This window comes from Lithobates pipiens, unplaced genomic scaffold (genome assembly GCF_037356315.1).
Source record: "Lithobates pipiens isolate NorthernLeopardFrog02 unplaced genomic scaffold, aLitPip1_a1.2 Scaffold_16, whole genome shotgun sequence".
In the NCBI taxonomy this organism is placed as follows: domain Eukaryota; kingdom Metazoa; phylum Chordata; class Amphibia; order Anura; family Ranidae; genus Lithobates; species Lithobates pipiens.
Window position 1 is genome coordinate 49,902,988 of NW_027507748.1, and position 14,387 is coordinate 49,917,374.

Consider the following 14,387-nt stretch of genomic DNA (forward strand, 5'->3'; position numbering starts at 1 on the left):
TTTGCCTTTTGTAAATAACCCCCAGTGTGTCTGACTGTTTCTGCCGTTGCTTCAATTTGCTTAAGTGCGCATGTGCCGATGATGGCGGCACATGCAAATACAGGGATAGCCACTGTAGCTACAGGCAAGCCTAAGCCTAATTATAGGCTTGCCTGTAGTAAAAAAGTGGTTGTAAAGGGATTAAAACCACTTTAAGGCTATGTTCTGCATGAAGTGACTTTTTTTTTTTTGGAGCTAGTAAGTACATCTATATATATATATTTGTTTCTATCTATCCAAGTATTGAGCATGGCCCGACTTTGATGGTAATATGTATTATTATGTTAATGTTTCCAGCTCATCATATGGTTACTAGTATTGGGAGATTATGACTCCTTATCTACACAGTGATTTTTGACGTTCATCTGGGAGATTTCCATGTGTGGATATTTTTATGCTGTTGTGTGTGTTGTATAGATGTCACTCGGATATGACAGCGGCTAATGTTTTTATCTATACATGTCACTATTACACAATGTCTGATTGATGTACTTTATTATAGATAGTGAGACCTGTTCCTTCCAACAACCCCTGAGTGTGCCCTGACGAAGCAAAAAAGCGAAAAAAGCGTTAACGCACAGGGGCTCACTGCTGTCTATATGGTGTCAACATGGTTCACACCATACATTTATGTCTATTGTCTGTTAATTGTGTATGTTTTTTTAATTATTTTGATCTTGTGATTAATTTCTGTCTGTGATTAATTGTTATCAATAAAATATATTTTTACTATACTCTCGTCCATTTTGCCTCTAAAGTCCGATTTAGGGCCATTTCTGCCCCCTCCCCCCTTTTTTTCTAATATTTACCCCCACATACGGATGTGGCTTTAGGAGTGTTTTTCTAATTCTTGCACAGTATTAACTAGGTATAGAGGAAAGTAAATTATGTTACTGCACGTTGTCATTTTAGGATGAAACTAATTTCTGATGTGTGATGTACCTAAACAATAATAACGTATAACCAGCTACTTTTTTAGTTTTTAATGAACAAATCACGGTTTTATTTTGTTACCTAAAGACGATGTACTCCATAGCGATACACCATTTAGTTTACCAAAGCAAGTATGTACTTTTTTTTTTTTAAATGAAACAAAGGTTTTAATCATGTTTTTTCATCCTTTGTTGCCTTTAAAGTGGTTGTAAACCCTTACAAACCACTTTGACCTACAGGTAAGCCTAGATTAAGGCTTACCTGTAGGTCCAAGAAATATCTCCTAAACCTACACGGTTTAGGAGATATTTACCTGAAGACAGCCACCGCTGTCTACAGTGCATGCGCCGTAGACAGCGGCGCGCAGGCGCACTGGGTAAACCGCAGATCGAGGCGATATGGCGCGAGTGTCGGCTCCCGTGCGCATGCACGGGAGTGACGTCATCGCTGCTCCGACGAATCACAGCGCTGGAGCAGCGAGACCCACCAAGAAGATGGAGGCTCCGGACTACAGGGGACAGCGGTGACTTCGCTGGCTCCTGTGTCAGGTAAGTGACACATAATGGACTACTATGCGATGCATAGTAGTCCATTATGCTTTACCTTTGCAGGGAATCAAAGAGGAAGTAAACCCATCAGGGTTTACTTCCTCTTTAAGTACTGTTGCACTCCAGCAACTGCAACACATTCCTTTTGAGCATTGTCGCGTTTACTTGTAATCTCCATTGGGATAGCGTATGACAGGGTGACAATGCAGGAGAACAACTGGGAGATGGAGACAGAGCATTCTCACTCTATAACAATATGGGGGACCTTTATGGCAGGATCACAAGCTATTATTTTAACAAAAGCAACAGATATGAAAAAAAAATGAAATCTCTTTTTTTTTTATTACTTTAACATGTTGGTAAATGTGTTTACATATATTTTATGTTATTGATCAACATGGTGACTGCTAGTAATGTCAAACATGTGGGACATAAATATACACTTAAAAAAATGTATAAAACAAAATATTAATAAATATAAAATATTATATACATTTATGTATACATTTATATAATATAAAATATTATATAAATGTATATATAAATTATATATATATATATATATATATATATATATATATATATATATATATATATATATATATATATATACTGTGTGTGTGTGTGTGTGTGTGTATATATTTATATATATCCTGTTTGTGTGTGTATGTATATATGTGCACATTATATATATATATATATATATATATATATATATATATATATATATACATACACACACTGTATAAATGGGGCAGACTAAATGGACCACTTGGTGTTTTATCTGCCACTCTATGTTTCTCTCTGGAAAATTGAATCAAACGTTCTATCCTACAGTGCTTTTATAGTATCACATTTTTATTTATTTTTTTGCTGTAAATGATGGGCCTAATAATGTAAGAGTGTAATGTGTAAGAGGTTTTGCAAAGATCAGCACCCATTTTAGCCATTAACATCTATGCTAGAAGGTGCTGAATTTCCACTGAATGACCAAAAAAAACAAAACAAAAAAAACTGAAAACCTGCCTGTGAGTAGCAATCTAGGTAGATACACACGAGGGACTGTACAACATGTGGATCTGAGAGCCCTTAATGATGTTTAATATAGCCCTTCGTCATCACACGTTTGACTTCACAAAGAAACATTTCTGAAGATTTTTCACCTGATAAATTAAAACATCAGAAAAGGAGGTATCATTGAAATTGTTTTCAACATACAGAAAATCGGCAAGCTGTAGTAAAAAAAAAAAGAAACCTATTTAAAGCCTCATATAGTGCATATTCTATCTATTGGTAAACAACCAAAAAAATAAAAATTAAGCCAGCAAATTAAAGCAGGTATCACAGCAGAAGGCAAGAGACCCTTTATTTCTCAAGGACAAAATTCAACGAGTCAAAGATAATTTAAATGAGAAAAAGTCTATCTTCTCTGATAGAACTCTATGTAACAAAAAAATAATGACTTGTGAATATTAGTTAAAAAAAAAAAGGAATGTTAACTAAATCATTTTTCTCCATAACAATACCATTCAATGTCTGGATATTTTTTATTTTTTTTGCTAATTATTTTTTTTATTTTTTTCTTGTAATTTGGGTGTGCTGGAAATTTTCAAGTAAAATGTTCTCATGCACCAGACTGTAGAAAAGTGGTACAAATGTGGCAATAAAATAACCCAAATCCTTTAAAGAGTTTGACATCCAGGAAGATGAATGTTGTATAGGTGATCCAAAGGGGTAAAATAAAAATAATGAAGAGTCTTTGCACTGTCTGTAAATTCCTCTTTTAAATGTTTTGGCAATCCTTTTTTTTTCTCTTTTGTTTAAATTATAAATGTTGGAATTTCGTAGAAAAAGGTAGCTTTGATTTGCATTTGTTTTTGTTTTTTTTAGTATTTACAAGCTTTTTTGTTTAGTTGTTATACCAGGGTATAGGATTTTGTGTAAGGGTTGTTTCCTTTCAAGTGACCCCTGGAGTCCAGTAGCGATTCTTGTGAACTGCTAATTTTAGCTGCCTGTCCTAGCTCTGTGGCTTCTCGTGGCGGTACCGGTGCAGCCGCCGTCGCCCCAGCACTGGACTGCCATGACTGTACTTCCCTTGCTGATGGGTTTTCCATGGGTATTGGTTCCAGAACTGTGGGCCGCTTCAGGGTTCGGCTTTTTTGAGGTTCCAAGCAAGCCTGCCCTAAGCCCAAGTCTCTGCTAGTTCCTGAAGCACCTCTATTTAATAAAAAGTCCATCCTAAGGTACGGCGGTAAGTTCATCACGTCACCTTGGAAAGAACCAGAAAGAACACAGAGGTTAGACATTCAATAATTGCATTAAAAGCTTATTAAAGTGCTGGAGCTACAGACTTGCTAATTTGTCAAGATAAAAATAAACATATTCTTCTGTTGTATTACATAATCTCATGTCCATTACTCTTGTAGACCAGAAGCTCAGGAACGTTGAGACTGGATAGGATGAGTGAAGAAATGTGATCACCTCAAGGATTCCACGAAAGGTTCCTAAGCTTTATTCCGTGGTCACATGATAAAGATAAAGCTGAATATTTATCACGTGACCACGGAATAAAGCCCCTTTCAAGGAATCATTGGTGTGCTGTGACATTTCTTCACTTTGATCATCCACGGTTTCCAGCCTATAGTCATTACAGCACCCAGCATCACTGAACAGTTGTTTTTTTTGAATGTGTGCATGTGGAACATTGCATTTGGATTGGATAGGATGAGGGATATCTATGCAGTAACAAACCCTTTGGGAACATAAGAACTGAAGGTCCCGGGAGCCACACATCAGAACAAGACCTGCTATGTGTGAACAAGTAGCATTCTTACCCCAGATCCCTGCCAGCTCTGTAATTTACAGAGATCATTTCCATTTGGTAAGAGGCCCCTCATTTTCTCTAAGGCCGCGTACACACGCGGGGACTGTTCGCCCAACTTTGTTCGTCAAACAGTTTGAGCGGACAGTCCCCGCGTGTGTATGTGGCCTAAGGCGCACATTTGAGCACTGGAGAACTGTTGAGTGGAATTCTTTTAAGCACTGAGCACCTTGTCACCATTGACTGCATATGGACTATTACTTTATTTGATTTTTTTTTGCTGGTTGATTTTAATATCAAGACTTACTGTATACATTTAAATTAGGATTTTTTTTCACATTTGCCCATATATTTTTTACTTTTTGTGTCTGGTGACTTCAAGTATTAGCACATTATTGTTTTTTTTTTCATACTTGCTCATTTATTTGTGAATTTGTTTATTATGGTTTTGAGATTTAAAGTCTGATCGTGTGTATGGGGCATTAAAGTCATTCCTTTGTCGTTGGCACACAACAATCCGTCACATGAAAAATGCAATTATATCAAGGTTTTAAAACGACGGGCTTATTGGTTACAGATACATCAAGCCAAGAAGCCAATGTACACAAGAACTGCAAATTTCCACCAAATGAGCTGTTCTTAATGCTAATCGGATTTCCATTTAAATATTATCAATCGCTATTTCTCTTAACACGATAAAATAATTATAGGGGCTGCTGAAATTAGCAAGGACGGCACAATAAGAGCTTGCGCTTACATCCCTGAATAAAACAGGATTTATCTGTCTCATTCTTCCGGCAATTTGTTATAGCACAATGAGGCTGGGAGATCTTGTTTTCTCAGACAAAGCTTTTATTAAGTTTTGTGGCACGGTTGAGTTCCCCGAAGTTCTAATTACCTTCTTTCAGCGTCTCGACATCTTATTACCAAAGAGAGTAAACCTATCAACCACTTAAAACCTGCAGAAGAGCAAATTTCAATAATTCATGCGTTAAAAACTAATTAGCAACAAAATGATAAATGATAAATTGAGCCTAAAGTTTTAATTTGATTCAAAGGTGGACAAAGCCTCGCAGCTCGGAGTGTATCAACAAAAAAGGTGACCTGTGCCTATTGCTGTCCACCGAAAGAAACGATGTTAGGCACTCCAATGGGTTTTAACCACTTCAGCTACAGAAGATTTTACCCCTTTATGCCCTGTACACACGGTCGGACATTCCGATGACAAAATCAGATTTTTTCAGACGGATTTTCGCCCAAACTTGTCTTGCATACACACAGTCGCACAAAGTTGGCGGAAAATCCGATCGTTAAGAACGAGGTGACGTAGAACATGTACGGCGGGACTATAAAGAGACCAGTAGCCTTTCGTCTCATAATTTATTCTGAGCATGCGTGGCACTTTGTGTGTCGGAATTGTCTACACACAATCGGATTTTGTTGTTGGAAAATTTTAGATCCAGATCTCAAACTTTGTGTGTCGAAAATTCCGACAGAAAAAGTTAGATGGAGCGCACACATGATCGGAATTTCCGACAACACAGTCCGATCGCACATTTTCCGTCGGAAAGGTCCGACCGTGTGTACAGGGCATTAACGGCCAAGACATTTTTTGTGATTCAGCACAGCGCTATTTTAACTGGTAATTGCACAGTCATGCAATGGTGTACTCAAAAAAAATGTATGTCCTTTTTTCCCCACAAATAGAGCTTTCTTTTGGTGGTATTTGATCACCACTGAGTTTTCTTTATTTTTTTTGAGTTAAAAACAAAAACAACAAAAAAAAGACCAAGGTTTTCCACATGACCCTGGTTGAGAAAGACTGATCTAAGGTGTCCCAAAGAAACCCAATGTGGGAGCTGCTCGGGCTAAGAAGAAGTCCTCGGTGTCCACTGCTGTGGGTGCTGGCTTGGGAGGGAGCTTGTCTCGGCTCCTACCATCGCTTAGTACAGAAGAGAAGCCTCCCTATAGCCACACATAAAAACAATCCGTCAGTCTATGGTGTGTGGAAAATCCCTCAAAATCATGAAATTGCAATGTTATCTGAATTAATGCGACAAACTACACAGCTGCAGCTTTCTTTGCGAGACACACACAACAGGAAAGGACACGCCTTAAACACTTTTCACTCCGCCCCTCGGAGTTTAACCCCCATGATTACGCTCAGAGGGTCGGTGCAAAATGCAGTGGGGGTGTGGTCTGGTTGGAGCCCAGGCTGAGATCGCTACACACCAAATCACTTATCTATAAAGCTGTGCTCATGATATAAATGAAAAATATAACTTGTAAAAAGAATATATAAAATATATTGAATGAAGGGATCTGTGAAAAATCACTGAAATTAGCGTGAGTGTAATCCTCCACCATATAGAGTGCCTGCTTACCGGAACACATCGACCTCCTATTATGGAAGGTCAATCTCGCCTGTAGCTTATAACGCAGCCAGGTCCTTTATCCCTCCGGAACAGATGGGAACCCACCTCTGTGTTGGTTATTGAGGTTAGAAGCTCCCCATGCAAGAATAATAAAAGCTTGCCATGGCATACAATCCTTTATACATGAATTATGTATTTCTTTCTGATCCTAATTGATCGGTAGCCGACGTTCAGTCTGAGGTGTGGTTATCTAGTGTTGTCTCTATTTATATTGGCGAGTCAGTATGCCGCCTGTGCCCCAGGACGACCTCATCTTGTGACGAAACACGTCAAATGGAGCAACGTGCTGACACGGGCTGATTGTATAAGCCGGCCGACTCTTTGTTATACAAGCAAGTTTCATAGGATTTTGATGTTAGTGCAATCTTTGAAATACATAATAAATATATAAAGGATTTTATACCATGGCAAGCTTTTATTATTCTTGCATGGGGAGCTTCTAACCTCAATTACCAACAAAGAGGTGGATTCCCATCTGTTCCGGAGGGATAAAGGCCCTGGCTGGGTTATTAGCTACATGCGAGATTGACCTTCCATAGTAGGAGGTCAATGTGTTTCGGTAAGCAGGCACTCTGAGTGGTGGAGGATTACACTCAGGCTCGTGCTAATTTTGGTGATGGGAGGTGCACTCAATACTGGGTGGACTTGATTCAATATATCAGATCTCTTCTTTCAATATATTTTATATATATTCTTTTTACACATTATATTTTTCATTTATATCATGGGCACAGCTTTAAAGATAAGTGATATGGTGTGTAGCAACCTCAGCCTAGTTATGACTAAGGCCTTATAGGCTGAAACTCGTCAACTGACTTAATCTGCGTTTATTCACTGTGGCTATTCAATAAAATGAAGAAATTTTAAGAGCAACAACTGGAGTGCGGATCATTTTTTCTACATTTCAGAAAGTAGATACTGACTCTGGATGCTGCCTGAACAAATATGGCACTGTTCAGGGAAAAAAGGGCAAACAAAAGCATTCGGGGGGGGGGGGGGGGGGAGTACTGTGAGCTCTGTATTTAATACCTCAAATGTCATACTAATACAATTAGAATACTGCACTCGCCATTGAAAAAAATAGCCCTGGTGCTAGGGCCACATGGTTCTCTGTGTACAGCCGTCCTTCCTAATCTATTTTCTTGTCAGTGTTCCCAACGTATCCCCAGACGCCCTGCCATCTCCAGCCCTAAAAATAGCCCAGCCGTGCCGCCAATAATTATCTTTTCTGTGATGAAATTTTAAAGCCATTTTTCCTGACAGATTTATACTTTTAGCTGCAAGTCAGATGTGAAAATTAGATTTTTGGAGATATTGGAAAACAGATTAGTGGAGGCTTTCAGATGATTTTTTTTTTCTCATTGTCTGTAGATCTTAGGCCGATCGGCTGACAGGAGGAAAACATATTTCTTATGAGATTACTCGGCAATCACAGATGCTAAACTGCCATATTGTGATCCCTTTCGTAATCATAACCGCTGTGTGCAGAATCATTGGAGGACATCCTATAGGTGCTCCTTCTATCTACGACGTTGAGATAACCGACACTTCTGCCTATGATGATCCCTTTTCTCTAAGGTAGGGGTCTCCAAAGCAGGCCACATATGACCACAAGATTTTATCCAGGCCCCCCAGCTAGTGTCAGTGGTGTGTCCTCAATCTGTACTGATTGAAGATCACGGTTAGCAGAGGCTGCCTGATGTAAGGGGGACTCTGATGGGGACCCTAAAGGGGGAACTCTGATGGGGATACTGATCTAAGAGGGGACTCTGATGGGGATCCTGATGTATGGGGAGACTCTGACAGGAACCTTGATGTCCGGCGGGACTATGACGTAGGAATAAATCTGAAGGGGGACCCTGATGTACAAGAGAACTCTAATGGAGATCCTGATGTAAGGGGGAACTATGATGTAAAGGGCAATTCTAACAGAGACCCTGCTGTAAGGGGGAACTCTGATAGAGACTCTGATGTAGGGGGGACTTTGATGGGTACCCTAATGTATGGGAGGCAATGTGGGCTCTAATGGGGATCCTGATGTAAGGAGGACTTTGATGGGTCCACAATGTAAGGGGGGGGGAAGGGGGGCTTCAATGGGGACCCTAATGTAAGAGGGAACTCTGATGGGGCCCTGATGTAAGGGGGGACACTGATGGGGACTCTGATGTATGGGCAAACTCTGATGTAAGGGGGGACACTGATGGGGATCTTGATGTAAGGGGGGCACTGATGGGGATCCTGATGTAAGGAGCGGGGGCAGTGATGGGGGCCCTGATGTAAGGGGGGGGCACTGATGTTAACACTGATGTAAAGTGAGACTCTAATGGGGATCTTGATGTAAGGGGGGCACTGATAGGGATCCTGATGTAAGAGGGGGCACTGATGGGCACTCTGATTAAGGAGGGGGGGCACTGATGGGGACTCTGATGTAAGGGCAAACTCTGATGTAAGGGGGGACACTGATGGGAATCTTGATGTAAGAGGGGGTGCACTGATGGGGACCCTGATGTAAGGAGGGACACTGATGGGGACCCTGATTAAGGAGGGGGTGCACTGATGGGGACCCTGATGTAAGTGGGGGACTGATAAGGACCCTAATGTAAGGGGGGACACTGATGGGGATCCTGATGTAAGGGGAGAACTAAAGTAAGGGGGTTCACTGATGGGGAACCTGATGTAAGGGGGGCACTGATTGAGATCCTGATTTAAGGGGGGGGTATTGATGGGGATCCTGATGTAAGGGGGGGGGCATTGATGGGGATACTGGTGTAAGGGGGTTCACTAATGGGGATCCTGATGTAAGGGGGGGCACTGATGGGGATCCTGATGTAAGGGGGCACTGAAGTAAGGGGGTTCACTAATGGGGATCCTGATGTAAGGGGGAGCACTGATTGAGATCATCATGTAAAGGGGGCCTCTGATGGGGATCCTGATGTAAGGGGGGCCATTGATGGGGGTACTTGTGTAAGGGGAGTACTGATGGGGATCCTATTGTAAGGGGGGGGCACTGATGTGGATCCTGATGTAGGGAATGCACTGATGGGGACCCTGGTGTAAAGGTGGACTCTGACGGGGATTTTTGTTTTGTCCCGCAATTATTTGTAAAGTATATGATGTGGCCCTCATACTGAAAACATTTGGAGACCCCTGCTCTAGGGGTTCGTTCACAAGTGTGGCCAGGGGACAGTAATACCAGGAGGTTAAACTGCAATTTTACCGCCTTTATTCTATCACCTACCCGAACACAAACATGCAGCTAACATTGGCTTCAAGCAACAGGGTCTGCATTACAGCCAGACAACAAGCGTTTTCAGAATGAAGGTTAAGCAATGTCACCCTCTGTTTATCCACTCCTTGGATTTACACAGCTCTGACATCCAGCTCTCTTTGGCAAGACAGGAGACCCGAGTTTGCAATCCTTCAACAGGACTTGTTCCTCCCCCAGCCTGAGATTTGTCCCTAAAAGGATTGTCTCCTTGTGCTGCTTCTCTTTCCCCTAGCCCGAGCTCTGCTGTAAAGGAAAAGGAAGAAGCTGATGCCAAGGCGAATTCAGTTACTTGCATTGCTTACAAACATATTTAACAAACACACTTTGGCCAATTTAATTTTTGGTTTTGGCAGGAGCGTATCTAATGATTTTGGCAATTGTACATCAGATAGATAAATAAGAGTCCATTCATATTTAATTCCATAGCCACCCTTTAAGCTCAGCATAAATAACATGCATTAAAGGGATTAATTAAACATGCGCTTGTCCATGTATATTTAATATACTCGATATAAGGCCTATAAGCAGTTATAGAAGAGAACTATGACCGTTAATCAGTAATAATTAATGATATGGCCGGGCCGAGCCTTCCTGACGCTCGCTTGTTTCGAGAAAGTCATCTAAAGAATTAGCAAAGGAAAGGCAGGCCGGGAAGGCCGGGAAGGCAGAGGCCATGAAAAGTCTCTCTTTTACGATTATCCCGAGTGTGTGATCAATGTGTCACGGGAGCCGGGGAACCGGAGCGCCATAACGAACGCTGAATTATTGCCAGTGACCGTAAACTTGTGTGCGTGGGAACTACGCCAGGCCCAACGCTGGCCGGCACAGCATACCAAGCAGCCCTCGGTTTGGTACGGCATTCAGTCAAAAAGAAGGCTGGAAATTAAGCTAAGATAACCCAAAGCTTTATTTTTATCTCCTTTATTAAAATTATCATTGCGGATTTGACATTATTAAGGAGAACACGGCCAAAACAGGTTGATTCAGTATCAAATATTATCTTGAAAAAGTTACCACGACACTTTAGTGACGTTTAATCTGTTTATATACTATAATGTCAAAAGTATTGTGACACCTGCCTTTACACGGACGCATGAACTTCAATGGCATCCCAGTCTTCATCCGTAGGGTTCAATATTGAGTTGGCCCACCCTTTGCTGCTATAACAGCTTCAATTCTCCTGGGAAGGCTGTCCACAAGGTTTAGGAGTGTGTCTATGGGAATGTTTGACCGTTCTTCCAGAAGCGCATTTGTGAGGTCAGGCACTGATGTTGAATGAGAAGGCCCAGTCTCCACCCTAACTCATCCCAAAGGTATTCTATCAGGTTGAGGTCATGACTCTGTGCAGGCCAGTCAAGCTCCTAAACCACATACTCGCTCATCCACACTATATTATCAAGAGTATTGGACCACCCCTCCAAATCATTTGGTGGAGGGGGGATTATGATGTGGGGTTGCTTTTCAGGGCTTGGTCCCTTAAATCCAGTGAAGGATATAAGGTGTCAGCATACCAAGACATTTTGGACAATTTCATGCTCCCAACTTTGTGGGAACAGTTTGGGGATGACCCCTTCCTGTTCCAACATGACTGCATACCAGTGCACAAAGCAAGGTCCATAAAGACATGGATGAGCGAGTTTGGGGTGGAGGAACTTAACTGACCTGCACCTCAACCCAATAGATCACCTTTGGGACGAACTGGAGTGGAAACTGCGAGCCAGGCCTTCTCGTCCACGTCCCATGCACTTCTGGAAGACATTCCAGAAGTCAAACATTCCCATAGACACACTCCTAAACCTTGTGGACAGCCTTCCCAGAAGAGTTGAAGCTGTTATAGCTGCAAAGGGTGGACCAACTCAATATTGAACCCTACGAACTAAAGGCTGGGATGCCATTAAAGTTAATGTGCGTGTAAAGGCAGGTGTCCCAATACTTTTGACAATATAGGGTATCTCGCCTTCCCTCCTCTCATCAACACGGTACTGAAATGTTTAAAAAAAAGCCTTTCCATTTTCATTATGATTACATTGATATATAAGTTATTCTATTCAATGTATTTTAGAACCAATGACATCATCACTAGGTCTCTGTGTATCTCTATGCAAAGCAGGCAGATCCTGGCTGGTGGGAGGGGCCAGAAGGGTGCTGGACATATAAAACTTCACGTCTCAGTACTCAAGAGTCCTCAGCCCTGATGCAAGCAGTGGGCTGGCTCTTGGGAGGAGTTAGACGTCAGTCTGGAGGAGTGGGCATTCCTAGGCAGGCTGTACTTGCGGGCAGACCACTCTCGGTAATGCCCACTTGTGATGCTAAGCCGCTAAGATTGAAAGAACTGAAATCGAACAAATGAAAAGGGTGGACCTCCTTCAGGTAGGCTCTGTCTTACTTAATGCTGCAGCTGAATTCCAGGCAGGTTATTTATTTGCTTAAAAATATATATATTATTTTTTCTATGCAACTTTGTATAACAACCTGAATTTGACTTGGTAAGGAGGGGCAGGACTGGGGGCCAATCCAGTGTGCAACATGCATTTTAGCACGCATCGACAAGTGCAAATGGGAACTAAATGTATTTGCAAAACCAACTAGTTTAAGCATCAGAGGGGCTGATTTACTAAAACCGAAGAGTACAAAATCTGGTGCAGCTGTACATGGCAGCCAATGAGCTTCTAACTTCAGCTTGTTCAATTAAGCTTTGGCATTAAAAAACAAAAGCTGATTGGTTTGTCTGCAGAGCTGCACCAGATTTTTCACTCTCCAGTTTTAGTAAATCAACCCCAGAGTCTTGCTGGTTATCTCCTGCACAGCAGCACTCACACTGGAAGAGGTTGGACTAGATGGGCATCATCTAGCCCAGGGGTCTTAAAACTATGGCTAACGGGCTACATTCGGCTCACTGTAGGATTCTTTTCCCGGCTTGCAGTTAGGGTCAGTGGCATATTGAGAATTAAGGACAGCCGAGGCTGCCCATGGAAACCGCTTAGACTCCCTCCAACCCACACCTAGAATCTGTAAGGGGGTACGGTGATGGAGAGAAAGAAGTGGACCTTGATATATGATGAACTATGATGGGGGCTCTAATGGGGACCCTGATATAAATAAGGTCTCTGACTAGGACTCGAATGTGGGGGGGACTTGGATGGGGCTATGATGTAAGGGGGGTTCTGATTGGGACTTGAATGCAAGGAAGGCCTCGGATGGAGACCCTGATGTAATGGAAGAATTTGATTCAAAGGTGACTATGATAGGGACCATGATGTAAGGAGGGGCTATGATGCAGGGGGAACTTTGATTGGGACTCGAAAGTAAAGGTGGGACTATGATGGGGACCATGATGTAAGAAGGGACTATGATGTAAGGGGGACTCTGATGGGTACCCGGACGTAAGGAGGGACTATGATGTAAGGGGACTCCGATGAGGACCCAGGTATAAAAGAGTTTGTGATTGGGACTTGGATGTAAGGTGGGGGGACTGGGATGGGAACCCTGATGTTAGGAGGACTCTGATGGAGACCCTGATGTAAGGAGAAACTATGATGTAAGGAGACTCTGATGGGGAGCTTGATATAAAGGGGTCTCCGATTGGGACTTGAATGTAAGGGGGGCCCCGTATAGAGAACCTGATGTAACGGAGGAATTTGATGTGAGGGAGACTAAGATGGGGACAATGATGTAAGAAGGGACTATGATGTAAGGGGGACTCTGATGGGGACCCCGATATAGGGGGTCTCTGATTGGGACTCAAATGTAAGGGGGGCATGGGTGGGGACCCTAATGTAAGGAGGGACTATGATGAGGACCCTGCTGTAAGAAGGGACTAGGAGATAAAATGGTCTCTGACTGGGAATTTAATGTTAGGGGGGGACTTGTATGGGGACACTGATGTAAGGATGGATTGTGATGTAGGGGAGACACTGACGGGGACCCTGATGTAAGAAAGGACTATGATGTAAGTGGGACTCTGATGAGGACCCTGATATAAGGTGATTTATGATTTAGACTTGAATGTAAAAGGGGACTCAGATGGAGACCCTGATATAAGGGAGGACTTTGATGTAATGGGGAATTTGATGGGAACTCTGATGGAGACCCTGATGTAAAAAATAGTTTAGGCCTCTGTCACACTGCTGCAACTTGAAAGTTGCACAATTTTACTGCGATTTTGCCACAATTTCTGGAAATGCCTGTGTAAACTTGAGGTCTATGGACCTCAACTTGCATCAAAGTCAGACCAAAGTAGTACAGGGACTACTTTGAAGTCACACAGATATGAATGGTTATCACTGGGAATCGAGGACTATGACTTGTCATTGCAACTCTGATATCCAAAGTCGCAGAAAAAG

General features: G+C 42.1%; 1 protein-coding gene across 4 annotated transcripts in view; it reads right to left on the reverse strand.

The window, feature by feature from the left end:
* Window positions 1-2,600: 2,600 nt before the first annotated feature.
* DSCAM (DS cell adhesion molecule) overlaps window positions 2,601-14,387 on the reverse strand; it is a 730,792-nt gene continuing 719,005 nt past the window's right edge. For all 4 annotated transcript variants that reach the window (XM_077479889.1, XM_077479887.1, XM_077479888.1 and 1 more), the window contains one exon: window positions 2,601-3,789. In XM_077479889.1, the coding sequence (XP_077336015.1) occupies window positions 3,437-3,789 (353 nt within the window). In that variant the 3' untranslated portion in view covers window positions 2,601-3,436. The remainder of the gene's footprint in view (window positions 3,790-14,387) is intronic.